At 41.5% G+C, this 15576-nt stretch overlaps 1 protein-coding gene across 6 annotated transcripts in view; it reads right to left on the reverse strand.

Moving 5' to 3' along the window:
- Positions 1 to 15576, reverse strand: part of ARHGEF10 (Rho guanine nucleotide exchange factor 10) — a 104783-nt gene that overhangs the window by 81338 nt on the left and 7869 nt on the right. For all 6 annotated transcript variants that reach the window (XM_081188968.1, XM_081188967.1, XM_081188963.1 and 3 more), the window contains exons 2-5: positions 12366 to 12460; positions 5155 to 5328; positions 3461 to 3751; positions 508 to 571 (exon numbers count right to left, since the gene is read on the reverse strand). In XM_081188968.1, coding sequence (XP_081045094.1) covers positions 508 to 571; positions 3461 to 3751; positions 5155 to 5328; positions 12366 to 12405 — 569 coding nt within the window. In that variant the 5' untranslated portion in view covers positions 12406 to 12460. The remainder of the gene's footprint in view (positions 1 to 507; positions 572 to 3460; positions 3752 to 5154; positions 5329 to 12365; positions 12461 to 15576) is intronic.

Raw genomic sequence — 15576 nt, forward strand, 5'->3', positions numbered from 1 at the left:
CGGCCAACCTGATTGCAGAACTACAGGCTTGGAAGGGACCTCAAAGTTTATCGAGCCCAAATCCTTGCCACTGCACTGGCCCCAACGTGCCTTGTTGGATGAAGCATTGCACACCAGGCCGTTCCTCTATACCCACAAAGGAGGCCACCTGGCATCGTTGTGGCATCACATGATTGACAGGTGGGAAAGTCAAACTTGGCCAGTAGGGGAGGGGAGGGGAGGAAGATAAGGACCCCCACCCCTGCTGGAGAAGTAGACAACCTGCAAAACGGAGGAATGTGGAAAGGTGTCTAAAACAAGGTGACGGAGCTGCAAAGGAATCCATTCACTATCAGAGTCTGCCTCATCGACTGTTCTTACTGAAGGAGGCTGTTATGAAACAAACATTTTGACCCTCAAACTCAAGACAAAACAAGGGACATGGATGCCCGCTCTTGCATTCAACACATGCACTTTACTCTTTACAGAAGGGTTTTTTTTAAATAAACGCCAGTATTTTCTTCTTACCCGTTCTGGGGATCCTCTGAACTCTGAGAATTATGGCAATCTTCAGCAACTATATGAACATTTGCTAAAGGAAACAAAAGTAGTAATAGAATCTCACTCAGTAACAGCCATGTTAAAAAATTACAATAGTTGTGATTGAAACACTCACACCACCGTATTTTTCGCTCTATAAGACGCACCCGACCATAAGACGCATCTAGTTTTAGAGGAGGAGAACAAGGGGGGGAAATTCTCACCCTCTCTGCTCAGCGCCTCTCCAGCAAAGCAGCTTTCCCTCTCTGTACAGCACCCCTTCAGCGAAGCGGCAGGAGAAGCAGAGCTCCTTCCATTTCTCCTTGCTCTCCTGGCTTCAGGGATAGCTGTGCAGCCTGCATTAGCTCCATAAGACGCACACACATTTCCCCATACCTTTTAGGAGGGGGAAAGTGCGTCTTATAGAGTGAAAAATACGGTACTTTGCAAAATAAAAATTAGTCCTCTTAAATGCAAACAGCATTCTCTAGCTTGGCTTGGAGTAAAAGGTAGGAAAATAAAAAAAATAGAAAAGACAAACTTGTAGAGCTGCAAGCCAGACCCTATATATTATATCTTCCTTGCATAAGTTTTATAACCTTTTCACTTTACTCCTCTTGTTAGCAAAATATTTGAACAAACACTAAAGTGATCTAACTGCAGGCTAGGGATAGATAACACTTTCAGAAATACATAAGGATTTAATGTTGTTTTTAGAATGAAAGCCAGTACTCTTCAGAGCATTAGCAGCTATATATGTCAAAGATTTACAAATTACACGCTGCTATTGTAGATTACTCTCAATGTTCAAAATAATCCTTGTAGGAACATAGGAACCTGCTTTATACTGAGCCAGAACAATGGGTCTACCTTGCTCAGTACTGTCTAAAGAAGTTGGCAGTGACTGTCCAGGATTTCATACAAGGTTCTCTCTCTGGAGATGCAGGGGCTTAAACCTAGGACCTTTTGTATGCAAAACAGATGTTCTGCCACTAGAGATGCAGGTGAAATTCATTTCAGCTCACATTTAAAGGCAAACCTACCCAATTCACATTTTTCCGAAACAGCGTGCAAACCAGAACACAGCACTTCTCTGTGTTTTGCATTGCAGGTCTCCAGCCAAGTAATGTGTACTGAAGTGCATGTACTGGGATGAAGTTTTTATATACAGTGGTACCTCAGTTTAAGAACAGTCCTGTTTACGAACAATTTGGTTTACGAACTCTGCAAAACCGGAAGTAGTGTCCCGGTTTGCGAACTTTACCTTGGTCTAAGAACAGAATCTGAACGGTGGAAAGGCACCAGTGGGGGGAGGCCACATTAGGGAAAGCACGCCTCAGTTTAAGAACAGTTTCGGTTTAAGAACGGACTTCCAGAACGGATTAAGCTCGTAAACCGAGGTAGCACTGTATATATAAAAGTGCATATTTCAATAAAAACACCGTTCAAAAATGCATTTTTACAGGGGAAATTGCTTTGCAAAAATGGGTATATTGAGCAAAATCACCTACAAAAATGTGCACATTAGGAGAAATTTATACTAAGATGCTGATGAGTTTGCAAGAGAACTTTTTTTAAAAAAAAATGCAAACTAATGTGAGAATGTAGAGAACAGAAGGTTGGGAAAAGGAAAAACTGAAACAGAAACTGGCGGATTCACCCATTCCATTCCCTATGTATCCCTGAGCTACAGCCCTTCCCTGTCAATGGAACCGATCCAGACAAATCGCATCTTGGATTACAGCGAGGAACAAACAATCCACTAAGTAGCCCATTGTGAAATAACCATACAGAGGCAAAGAGAAGAACAGTGATAGAAGGCTGCAAGTTCCTTCCCTCTTATTGGGTGCAGTCGCCCACAAAGTATCATCTTGGCTGTGAGTTCTGGGGGACTTGCTCCCTGTCTTGCAGGCCTTTTTCCACCTAGCCTGGGAAGGCAGGACCCTGACTGACTCCAGCTACAAAAGCTGAGGCAGCTGAACAGACTCTTGGGCTGCAGTAACTTTAGTGGGGGTTGTTGAGTGTGTGTGTTGTGGCTGTTATTGATATTATTATTTTGTATTTTATTTTAGATCTTATTGTAATTAACAACAACAACAACAACAACAACAACAACAACAACAACAACAATAATAATAATAATAATAATAATAATAATAATAATAACAATAATAATAATTTATTTATACCCCACCCATCTGGCTGGGCTTCCCCAGCCACTCTGGGCGGCTTCCAAAAGAATATTAAAATACTATAATACATCAAACATTAAAAGCTTCCCGAAACAGGGCTGCCTTCAGATGTCTTCTAAAAGCCTGGTAGTTGTTGTTCTCTTTGACATCTGGTGGGAGGGTGTTCCACAGGGAAGGCGCCACTACCAAGAAGGCCCTCTGCCTGGTTCCCTGTAGCTTTGCTTCTCGCAATGAGGGAACCGCCAGAAGGCCCTCGGTGCTGGACCTCAGTGTCCGGGTAGAATGATGGGGGTGGAGACGCTCCTTCAGATATACTGGACCAAGGCGGTTTAGGGCTTTAAAGGTCAGCACCAACACTTTGAATTGTGCTCGGAAACGTGCTGGGAGCCAATGTAGGTCTTTCAAGACCGGTGTTATGTGGTCTCTGCGGCCGCTCCCAGTCACCAGTCTAGCTGCCGCGTTCTGGATTAGTTGTAGTTTCCGGGTCACCTTCAAAGGTAGCCCCTTTATGTTGAAACTGTTCAATTTGTGTGCTTTGATGTTTTATTTATTGCTTACGAGTACTTATGTTTGGAATTAGGTAACTTTTTGCATGTCGTAAGCCTCCTTGAGCATGGTTTGAAACTATGGAAAGGAGGCATGCAAATAAAATTACGTATGTATGTATGTATGTATGTATGCATGCATGCATGTAAAGTATCAGAACTATGATACTGCTTCATAAACGGTGCCTTCCAAAATTACATTACCTTCTTCATCCACAGACACAGTTCGTATTATGACAGGACTGGAGTATGCTGGCAACAGCAATGGTAAGTTGGATGGTACAGCATAACCGCAGGGCACAGGAACAGAATATCCACTTGGGAGGGTAGGGCTTATACTTCCATCCTGTGGGCTTGGCTCTGGTGACAATGATGGCTCCTTTTCTTGCACTGGCGAAATTGTTATGACAGAGTATGGGTTTACTCTTGGTGGGACCACCTCTGCTGTGCCATCAGCTCCCGCCATTTTCTCGGCTCCATCCACGTTTTCATTCCCTTGAATGAAAACCACACAAGTTGTTGTCAAAACGCAAATTCCCTTGCAGGAACCCTGTTGCAATGCTCTTGCCCTTCAGATGAATCCTCAAAACCCTTCTTAAGGAGATAATTCAGACGAAGAATGGAAGAGAGCAACTCTAAACTGCAGCCTGCCAGATGGAAGATCAAACTTTTGGTTTGGGTTATAAATTATAGTGAGCACAAACTATGGTTTGGCATAGTGGTTTTGATTCAGTTTGACAGTTCTGGCCCCTGTAAAGCCATATTCAGTCTTCCTACAGCAGCCTTCCATGCCCAACCTGAGAGACTTTGGTGGAAGCCACAAGAGGGGACCTGGGCTGACTTGTGCTCCACCTTCTGTAAGATTATTGGTACTTTGGATGCAACCCAGTGCCTCTGCTGACAGAGAAACTCAACCAGCTTGTGAAGTAAATGATATACCTACAGTGGTACCTCGGGTTAAGTACTTAATTCGTTCCGGAGGTCCGTACTTAACCTGAAACTGTTCTTAACCTGAAGCACCACTTTAGCTAATGGGGCCTCCTGCTGCTGCTGCGCCGCCGGAGCACAATTTCTGTTCTCATCCTGAAGCAAAGTTCTTAACCTGAAGCACTATTTCTGGGTTAGCGGAGTCTGCAACCTGAAGTGTATGTAACCTGAAGTGTATGTAACCTGAGGTACCACTGCATTATCTTGCATATGTTATATCAGGCAAACTTAAAGAGGAGTGGAAGAAGATGAAGCAATTTCTTCTTTTTATTTCCTAAGCAGCATATCTTTATCTTTTGATATCACCTTAGGCCGGCCTGCACAAGTGTTCATTCTGCATAGAAATGACTTGAGACTACACCCGCTGCCTCTGGTTCCATCACCACCCTTATGTAAACAGGACTCTACACCCCTAAGGACTGCATAGAACGTAGTGCTAAGGAGAGCATTCCACCTGTGCAAGCATTTCGGAAGAACAGCACAATCTTCCTTCTCCTCCCACCATTTGCTGTTCTGAGGATTCTTCTGTTCCCCCCCCCCAAAAAAAAGACCTAATTTCGGGAGGGGGAAGTGAGGGGGAAAATGTCCCGTTGAATTAGCAGTTCTTGCATGGGCTTCCACTAGTGGGACCCATTAGCTGAATCTGGTCCTTAGAAAGCCTGTGCGCAATCTGTGCGCTCTTCAAGCACACTTATTGCATGTCGCCTCTTATGTAAATGACACCTTGAAGCTATGAGCTCATGGAGAGTTGCCCATAGAAACTATCCCAATGTTTTTTCCATGTACTTATTTCTGTTTTGAATGAACGTTTGCAGTTCATTATTATGTTGAAAGAGGTCTCACATGCACTAAGTAAATAAATAAAGGATCAGCAATGCTCTCATGGCTTTATTAGGCATGGTCACACGTACCTGTAGAATTCACTTCTTCCTGTTCTGTGTTATTCTTCTTAGGCTCTAAATTCGATGGCAAAGCACTTTGCCTGTCTGCTTCTGGAATTTCATCTCCACTATCAAAGTCAAACTGTTCTCCTTCCTCCTCCTCTTCATCATCAGCAGTGCCGGTTGTTAGTTCGTTTTCTAAAACTTAAAAAACAGACAAAACAATGACCACGTCTAACTTAGGTAGACTAGACAGCTCTAGCTGCAGAGTCAAACAAGAAATATTGGACAAATGATTATTAAAAGACAATACAACTCTGGGACACGGTTATGGTGACTTCATCCTTCTATAAATATACTGCTGAACTTCTAGCTAACAGTGAAACATTGTCTGGAAATAAATTACAGGAAGTGTACAGAGATGTTTTAATTGCCATAATGCCCAAAGGAAGAAAAGATCCAATGTCACTATCATGATAAAGATCAATTTCACTTTTTGACAATGGTTATACAATTTTTAACAGTAGTTTAGCAAAGTTTTTGAATACGATCGTATATAGATATTATCATTAGTGTGGTATTCATCTAAGTTCTCCCCCGAGTAGACTCCCTGAAATCAATTAGTAACATGAGTAAGTGAGGTCAATGAGTAGTGGGTCTGCTCTGAATAATACTTGAATCACCCTAGTTTTGTGTTGTTGTTTCAAGTGGTCCATGGTGGGGAAAGTTTGGAAACCACTGTATTTAATCATACATGTGGACTAAACAAAGAATTTTTTAACATCTCAGCTGGTAGTGGTGGTAGCTCTGCTACCAAGTTCCACACAAATACGCATCTCATAGGACTGCTTTGTACTTCACCAAAGCCCAACATCTTAGGAGAAGAACAGAAGATAAACATACTATCAAAACTTTGGGTTCTGTGATTCATCAATGCTAGTGTTGTCTTCAGTGTTTCAAAGTGTTTCTTAAGTTTGTCAAAAGCAATCCTTTCAGCTCTCTCTTCTTCTGAACCTTGACAAAAAAATCTATTTTCTTTCCTTCAAAAACTTCCATGTAAATATTTTCCTTTGGGAAGTGGAGGAAACCAGGCATATATTTAGAAACAAGATTATTTAACTTGAAGGTAAGAAGAGGTCAAGGGAAACCCACATAAATCTTAGAAAATCTAATTATTATGTAAGATTTTCTCAGACACTCTACCAGCTTGGACACGCTCTGAAAAATTCCTCTACAAAAATTCACACTACTCAACTGTTCTGACTGTCAAAGCAATAAGCTTTCTTGCTATATATTCTGTTTCCTGAACCACGTTGACTCAGCATGCCTGTTAGTGACACCTCTAATGCACTGTAAGGAAGGAAGGTCAATATTTTTCCACTTAAAAACTAAAATAATATTCATTATCTAGCTGGTGTGACATGTTAAATGGCTAAGTTTTTGTGTGCACCATTTAAAAGCTCCTTCTTTCACTTGTCTCTGAACACAAAGCTAAATATCCTACCATTCACATCCTAAGGGGTTGAGGTGACAACCACAGAAGCTCAAAAGCAAAAGTTGCTGTTGACAGGAATGCTCATACGCTGTAACAGAGCTGAGCAAACCAGCATCAAGAGACCACCAAGGAGAAGTGTTACAAGCTCTCAAGCAAATATAGAAATTCTCTGCTGCTTGCACAAGATACGTTATCTTTGTTCACTCTTCCCAAAATACTTTACACTGAGAGCCTCACACCCGGCACTGCTTGGTAATTCTAAGAAAGAAAGAAAATCAGTGCAGTTTCGAAAGGTTCCATCAACCATCTTAATTCAACTTAAGGTCCAATCGTATAACAGCAGAGACAAAAACCTGCTCCATTATCTCAGGAACAAACCTGCAAAAGTCTAATCCTGTGAAATAAGCTAAGGCAGATACTGGGGACTTCAACACTCATGCAACTCTTTGACAGCTTTTCTGTGGGAGGTTTACCCATCTATTCATGTATTAACATGCAAGCTAATTCAAAATTCTTCAGCAATGGTTGAAGGCCCTGCCCATTATACCATTGGCTCAAATTTCTGAATGCAGGCACAACTGAGTAATGCAGTAACAAGGTATGTCTTGTGGTACTGGTTCCTTGTTTTCAAGGGCCTCGTTCCGCGAGTTTTGTCGTCTTGCGATTTTTTTCGTCTTGCGAAGCACGGTGTCGGAAAAGTTTTGGAAAAGCTTCAAAAATCACCAAAGTCTTCAAAAACCTCAAAAAGGCTACCACACCGCATGCTATGAGTTGCTCCTCGAAGTCAAGTCACAACTGTATTAACGGTGTTAAGAAAAAGGAAACAAACTTGCAAGATGTTTCCGTCTTGCGAAGCAAGCCCATAGGGAAAATCGTCTTGCGAAGCAGCTCAAAAAACAAAAAACCCCTTCGTCTTGCGAGTTTTCCGTCTTGCGAGGCATTCGTCTTGCGAGGTACCACTGTATCTACTTGCACTTAAGAGTGCTTTCGAACTGCTAGGTGGGCAGGAGCTGGGACCAAAAGACAGGAGCTCACCCCGCCATGGGGATTCGAACCACCAACCATACGATCGGCAAGTCCTAGGCACTGTGGTTTTACCCACAGCGCCACCCGCGTCCCATAAGGAAAGGGTTAACTAATTGTAAAATGACTAACCAATGGGAACCCAAGGGGCAGAGTTAACTGTGTATAAGCTTAAGCACAGAGGTTTTTTGGAGGAGTTAGAGTTAGGGTGGTTGAGAAGACAGTCTGGAGTTAGAAGAAATAAAAAAATTCCTTCCAGTAGCACCTTAAAGACCAACTAAGTTAGTTCTTGGTATGAGCTTTCGTGTGCATGCATACTTCTTCAGATACACTGAAACAGAAGTTGCCAGACCCTTCTATATAGTAAGAAGGTGGGGAGGGGTATTACTCTGAAGGGTGGTGGGAATGGGAGATTGGCAGATAGCTGAGATGAGCCTGTTGACGACTCTTAACGACTGTAATAGGTCTTACAGGAAAAGGCAAGGGGTGAGAAGGTGAGAAATGGCTTAGTCATGTATAATGAGATAAGAATCCAATGTCTTTGTTCAGACCAGGTCTCTCCATGGTTTTAAGTTTGGTAATGAGTTGCAATTCAGCAGCTTCTCTTTCCAGTCTATTTCTGAAATTCCTTTGTAGTAAAACAGCTACTTTGAAATCTTGTATAGAATGTCCTGGGAGATTGAAGTGTTCTCCTACTGGTTTCTCTGTTTTGTGATTCTTGATGTCAGATTTATGTCCGTTTATTCTTTGGCGTAAGGTTTGGCTTGTTTGTCCAATATAGAGAGCTGAAGGACACTGTTGGCATTTGTAATACCCCTCCCCACCTTCTCACTATATAGAAGGGTCTGGCAACTTCTGTTTCAGTGTGTATCTGAAGAAGTGTGCATACCAAGAACTAACTTAGTTGGTCTTTAAGGTGCTACTGGAAGGAATTTTTTTATTAAAGAAACTAAAGTTAAGATACTGACAGGAATATTATCTGAGAAGCCATAAACTTGTTAATGTTTGTAAAATAAACTTCTTCCTTTTTTTGTTCACTTTTAGCAACTGTCTGGACTCAGTGTTTTACCAGAGAGTAACGGGTTGGTGGCAGCAGAGAAGCGAGCACAGTGGTGGCACAGGGATCAATAGACCGTTAAACGTCCAGGGACCCTGTGTGATCGCCACACAGTGGTTCCAAAATGGTGATCTCAAACTAGTGATCCTGAGTACTTGCCACTGTACTGTTAGTCTTTTTAAAAAAATTAATAAATGAAGAGACGGAATACACCCTAATCACATAACCAGCCAGCATATTTGGCATCATGAATCTTCAGCTATTCTCCTGCTCTGGCTACAAAGGAGAAATTGGAGCATTAAGAAGGCAACAAGAGTGCAGTGCTCTGTCGCACAGAAGGAAAGTCGCTCACTCTTTCTCTTGCTGAACACATCCCATTGGCTCTGCAATACTTTGGACTAAATCCTAGGGCTTTATAAGGATTTCTCAGAAGCATTACATTCAGAAAGACATTCAAGCAGCAGAACAGGCCTCAGACCATGAAAGCAGTGCGGCCATTATTTTTCCTCACAGCCACAGAAACGAAGTCTACAGAAATCTCATTGTTGTCTCTCCCCCATATCACATTTATCATTCGTGCGTAATTTTGTGCGTGACCTCATTTATAAAGATGAAGCTTTGTTGCACCAAAGCAGCTTTTACAAAGCACAAGTAGCAACTGAAAATTTTCTGCCAACTCAATGAGAGCTTTATGCAAAAACTGTCTTTAATTTTACCAGGCCAATTTACATCCTTCACGCCTGCTATTGTTGGAATCTGTCTGTTCCAAAAGACAACGGAGTGCACCTCTGTGGGTGAAGTCAAACTACTACATTAGCAGCAATGAAATGACCTCCTTTGGGCGCAAGCTTGGACAGGGTTTCATGCTTAATCCAAACAATATTCACTGCCCTGTTTGTTTTATCCATTTTCTCTGTCTTTTTCTCTGTCTGGGCTATGCTTATGTTTCCTTTGGTTTCCTTCCCAATGTGGTTAAGCCTGAAGGTGTCACTTGTCAGTAGCTTGTTATCTTTTATAATCACGGCTGCCTGATAAAAGGGGAATTACACGAGTCAATATTGTTATGAATGGATTCCGTCCAGATTGTAGAAATAACCTGGAGAAGATGTCAAGGTCTAGTACAAACCTTGTCCTTGTTTTAAGGGCAAATAGATTCTGGTGAAGAAACTTTTGTCAGACTTATGACACAGAGTAGGGATCAAAATTCCCTTCCACCCAAAACCACAAGGCAGACTTTTTAAAATGTGCACACTCAAACACAAATGTGAAAGGGCATTTTAATGTAATGTACAGTTTGGAGACATGTAGTTTTATGAACAAATTGCAATGCAATTATCTACGAAGGAAAAAAAAGTTTTCCATTCTCCTTCTCTGTTATAAAGGACTAATTTTAAATACAGTATTGATTATTTACTTTCAACAGATTTATTTTTCCTGGTTGTTGCTTTTCTAAAAGGAAAGCCACAGGATCTGTCTCACTTTCTCTTCTGAAAGGCATCGCTCTATTTCAGACACCAAACAAGCTATTAACAGCTTCCCAAACAAGAGACTATTGATAATTACAATTCAGATGCTGTTCTCATTCATCTCAAACCTTGGCTCCATTTTTATCATCCTTTGTAACCATCCTGTCTGTATGCTCAAACAGGCATTTCTCACAAAACAAATGCAGCACAGACAACTCATTTTACTGTGTCTGCTCATTTTAGGCAATATTCTTACAACTTTCAAAACAAAGCTAGTCACGCAAACCTCTGCTCCTAGATGACACAAACGAAAATTTGCAAGTGCAGTCACCTTCTGATATACAGATTATATTATTATTATTATTATTATTATTATTATTATTATTATTATTATTATTATTATTATTTTACTTGTTAATCACTTAATCCAAAAGGCAAAAGTCTAAGCAACTTACAAATATTAAGAGCCAAAGCAGAACATAAAAACAGACCATACATTACAATAAGAACAAGGCACATTCTACAGATACATTGTATATTAATGAGCTGTGAAAAAAAACATTAAAGAGGTCTTTGTGTATCTTTCTTAAAATTATGTTTAATTAAACAGTAACTAACACATTTATACAGAACATCTCTCCCTCCATCTCGCCTACCCAATACCACCCCTTTTTTTAAAAAAAAAGCCAGTGTAACTTTTCAGGTTTCCTGTACTGTTTGCCCTAAAACTACAATCTAGCGCAGTGCTGTGCATTATACTTTAAAGAACCATGACTGCAGCTGTACCTTTGTTGGATGTTGCAGTAGCAACAGTTGCTATCACTAGAGAATCAAAGCTGCTTTGTAAAAAAAAAAGAGGGGGGGGGACAGTGACTTATCAGCATGGCCGTGGAAACTGTTCTCTGGCTTGTACATATGGTTCTGCTTGGTGCACATAATATTGTTTCTTTTCAATCGTGCCCTTTGTCTTCTTGCTTCTGAGCACTCGTGTTTTGATTACACTTGCACAAACAAGAAAGTCTTTCACGTTTAGGAAACTGGAAGCTAGGAGTCTCAGAATCTTATTGCATCCCGATTCCTGCATCTCTCCAAGGAAGTCAGAGAGGTGCATATCTTCACAGTTATTCTGGGAGGTAGGTAATCTAGTATGCTTCATTCCTACACCCTTGAAGTGGCTAGCGACTTCAAGACAATGAAACAAGAATGAAACATCTAATTAACACAGTGTTATAAAGGTAAAGGTAAAAGGACCCCTGACTATTAGGTCCAGTTGTGACCGACTCTGGGGTTGCGGCGCTCATCTTGCTTTATTGGCCAAGGGAGCCGGCGTACAGCTTCCGGGTCATGTGGCCAGCAGGACTAAGCTGCTTCTGGCGAACCAGAGCAGCACACGGAAACGCTGTTTACCTTCCCGCTGGAGCGGTACCTATTTATCTACTTGCACTTTGACGTGCTTTCCAACTGCTAAGTGGGCAGGAGCTGGGACCGAGCAACGGGAGCTCACCCCATTGTGGGGATTCGAACCGCCAACCTACTGATCGGCAACTCCTAGGCTCTGTGGTTTAACCCACAGCGCCACTAATTGTGCACCACCTCAATATTTTTAAATGAGTTGACTGTTTACAAATATTCTGATTTTTTTTTTAAAAAAAAATGTTTCACCTAATTCTGCATCTATCACACATGTGTATTCCTTTCTCTGGTTCCCTCTCAGCACATATGTTTGAACCGCAATACCCTAAGTAATCAGTAAGAACGGGTGTGACTGCAAAATATCAACTCCATTTCAGAAAATAGGTTCGCTGCATTCTTGTCATCACAAAACTGCACATTCATATACGTAACCTTTCAGCATTTAGCGCGCGCACATACACACCCAATCCCCTGTTACATTCCATAACAGGAACTGAATTCCAAGCACAGCATAATTCATAACAAATGGGGAAACCATTTTAGAAGAAGTGCTTCAACTCTAAAGGCTGGCGTCAGTGAAGGAAGTCACTTGGTGGAATCTCATCATATTCAAAACACATGCTATGAGCAGGCCCTTATGCCTATGCACTCATTGAGGGGATTGTGCTGGAGAAAGTTAATGCAGGTGAAAATGTGAAAAGAACAGGCAGGCACGCAATCAGGACAAGCGGATGGCTTTTGAAATACAATGCAAACATTGTGCTTTTCTCTCTCTCTTTCTTTTTACCTTCAGGTGGTGGCGGCGGAGGGAATCCTTCTGTGTCCATGCTTTTGTGTACTCTCTCTATTGTGGTTCCTTCTGAAAACACACAATAAAAGATCCTGCAGGAAAACATTTTTAAAAGAACAAACAAACAAACAGGTATTAATATTATTGAAATTTCCTGTTTGTCAGATGCAACACAGCAGTTCTCAACCTGTGGGTCCCCGGATGTTGTTGGACTACAACTCCCATCATCCCTGACCACTGGCTAGGAATGATGGGACTTGTAGTCCAAAAACAGCTGGGGACGCACAGGTTGAGAAACACTGAGCTAACACAAAGATCTGTACTCTAAGCGGCTGAAGTTGAGCAAGGGATTCCAGCTCTCCTGCCTCAATACTACCAGATAGGAAGAGTTTCATAGTGCAGGTACAAGTTGGCTGCAGTTGCTGGGAGACCTCCAGTTGTTTATACTGGCATAGATGTTACTGAATGGCGCCACTTGCTAGAGGCCTCTGCACAAATGCAGCATGGTAGTGCCCAATACCACCTCAGCTCATTGGCAACCACTCAACATCAGCACTGAACCCTCCCCTTAACCCTCCATGTGCAATTAAGAGAATGTGATCTGCACGTTTTAGCAAATGCACCTCTTTCTCTCTCTAAAAAGAATGAGGGGACTCACAAGTACCACACGTCTATAGTTCGCTTGCTCTGCATTTGCATGTTCTTTTAGTATTAAAGTCCTTTTAATGGTGCAGCTTGCTACCAGACCGTTTTCAATTATAAACAAGACGACTGGGCAAGTCTTCAATTATTTCTCTCCAAGTTCCTTGTAGGGAGAAGACCAGAGCATACAAGAACCCTTCAGAGTAGCGTCAACACTTCTTTCATTACTTTGTCCAAAAAAGCTCTTTCTGACTGTGTGTGCTAAGAATCACATATGTGAATAGGACGTAAGAAAAAGAACCTCCCTTTCAAAGCAAGACATACAACATGATGCCAAATTAAAACAGGCCATTTCACATACTATTTTCATGTAGGGAAAAAGTATGCACAGTGAAGTCTGTTTTGGTCTATTTATGTTCACGTCAGAAAGCCATAATGGCTTTCTACAGCTTCCTGCTTACATGTACAGATGGCATTTCAGATTCATGTGTTTGATCTTTGCGCATTAACAAAAGCAATGTTAAACCACAGTTAAGGCAAGTAAGCCAACAATAAACCATGGCTTATTTTTGCTAAAACCATAGTTAATAAACCATGGTTAAGTCACTGGCCTGGATTCACATGCAACACTAAATCTTTATTTATTATTAACTAAGGGTTTATTTAAACCATAATTTAATGTTACATGAAAACCAGGCCTATGTGTACACAGATTACCCTACTCAGCAGTGACCATCTTGTGGAGAGAAGTATTATGTGTACATAATTCTTATGCAACAATGCAACTTCGCTGAAGTGTTGATGTCTTTAGAAGACAACTGAAGTCAGCCCTGTATCAGGAGGCTTTTAACGCTTGATGTTCTTATTATATTTATAGATATGCTGTAAGCCACCCAGAGTGGCTGGGGAAACCCAGCCAGATGGGCGGGGTATAAATATTAAAATCATTATTAATTATTATTATTAAGATCTAGTGAGCAACTCTGTTCTACTTTTGCATTTGCACCACAGATGGCTCATATTAAATGTTTTCCTTTTGACTATTATTTCTTTCTAATAGGATATGCACAGCTGAAGTTCACAGCGGAGGGTTTTTTTTATTAAACATCTTCAAAGTTGAATACATTGAAAATAAAGAACCACTTGTTCCATATTGCAAGGGTGTTCAGATGCCTCTCTGCAAAGGCAGACAATAAGTTCCATCCAACCGCACTAATTTTTGCAACACTCTTACAAATCTGGAGAGAAAAGTGCTCAGTCGCCAGGTTTTTTTTTAAAGTCACATAAAATGGCACAGTGGCTCGTGTGGTTTGATACTTCACCGGCAATACACATTACAGTGGTACCGTGGGTTAAGAACTTAATTCTTTCCAGAGGTCCGTTCTGAACCTGAAACTGTTCTTAACCTGAAGTACCACTTTAGCTAATGGGGCCTCCCGCTGCCGCCGTGCTGCCACCACGTGATTTCTGTTCTCATCTTGCAGCAAAGTTCTTAACCCAAGGTACTATTTCTGGGTTAGCGGAGTCTGTAACCTGAAGCATCTGTAACCTGAAGCGTCTGTAACCTGAGGTACCACTGTACAAGCATCCTACAGATGCAACAAAATCAGAAAGGAGGTAGCGTGTGTGAATGCTACTCCGTAGGAAAGTATTTACTGGGGACAAAGCCCCACTTACCTGTATAGCACTGTAAATATGCTTAAGATCATGATGTTAAATTCTTCAGATTCTATTCCACTTGCTAATCCTCAAATCTCGGTCACTTGCTTGTCTACATTCCGTCTATCTGGCTGGCTGCTACTGTGGGAATTCATTGGGTCCTCCCTCCCCCCCCCCCCCTTTCCCACATATCATGCCATGATCCTTTATTAACGCTGCAATCTTATCCAGTGGTGCCTCTGGTTACGCACGCTTCTGGTTACGCACGTTTCCGGTTGCGCACGCTTCGGATAATGAGCTCCGCTAATCCGAAAGTAGTTTCTCTTGGTTGTGCACTTTGCCCCAGGATGTGAGCAGAAGTCGCGTGCCAGAGGCTCCATTAGCGAAAGCGCGCCTCAGGATAAGAACGGTTTCAGCTTAAGAACGGACCTCCGGAACAAATTAAGTTCCTAACCAGAGGCACCACTGTACATACTTACCTGGGAATAAGTTCCACTTAACATACAAGGAGATGCGTTAAGGGTTTAATAATATTTATTTCATTTAAGCATTTTTTTTTTTAAAAAACCACTTTAATTTAAAATTTAAAATTTAATTTAAAAAGGGATCTAAAGCAATCTAGAATGATACCTCGGGTTACATACACTTCAGGTTACATACACTTCAGGTTACAGACTCCGCTAACCCAGAAATATTACCTCAGGTTAAGAACTTAGCTTCAGGATGAGAACAGAAATCGTGCTCCAGCGGTGTGGCAGCAGCAGGAGGCCCCATTAGCTAAAGTGGTGCTTCAGGTTAAGAACAGATTCAGGTTAAGAACGGACGTCTGGAATGAATTAAGTACTTAACCCAAGGTACCACTGTATATAAAACTGCACACATCCTTTTTCCTCCTTGCTTTCCATTG

The sequence above is a fragment of the Podarcis bocagei genome (assembly GCF_964188305.1).
Source record: "Podarcis bocagei genome assembly, chromosome: 3".
NCBI classification, from domain to species: Eukaryota; Metazoa; Chordata; class Lepidosauria; order Squamata; family Lacertidae; genus Podarcis; species Podarcis bocagei.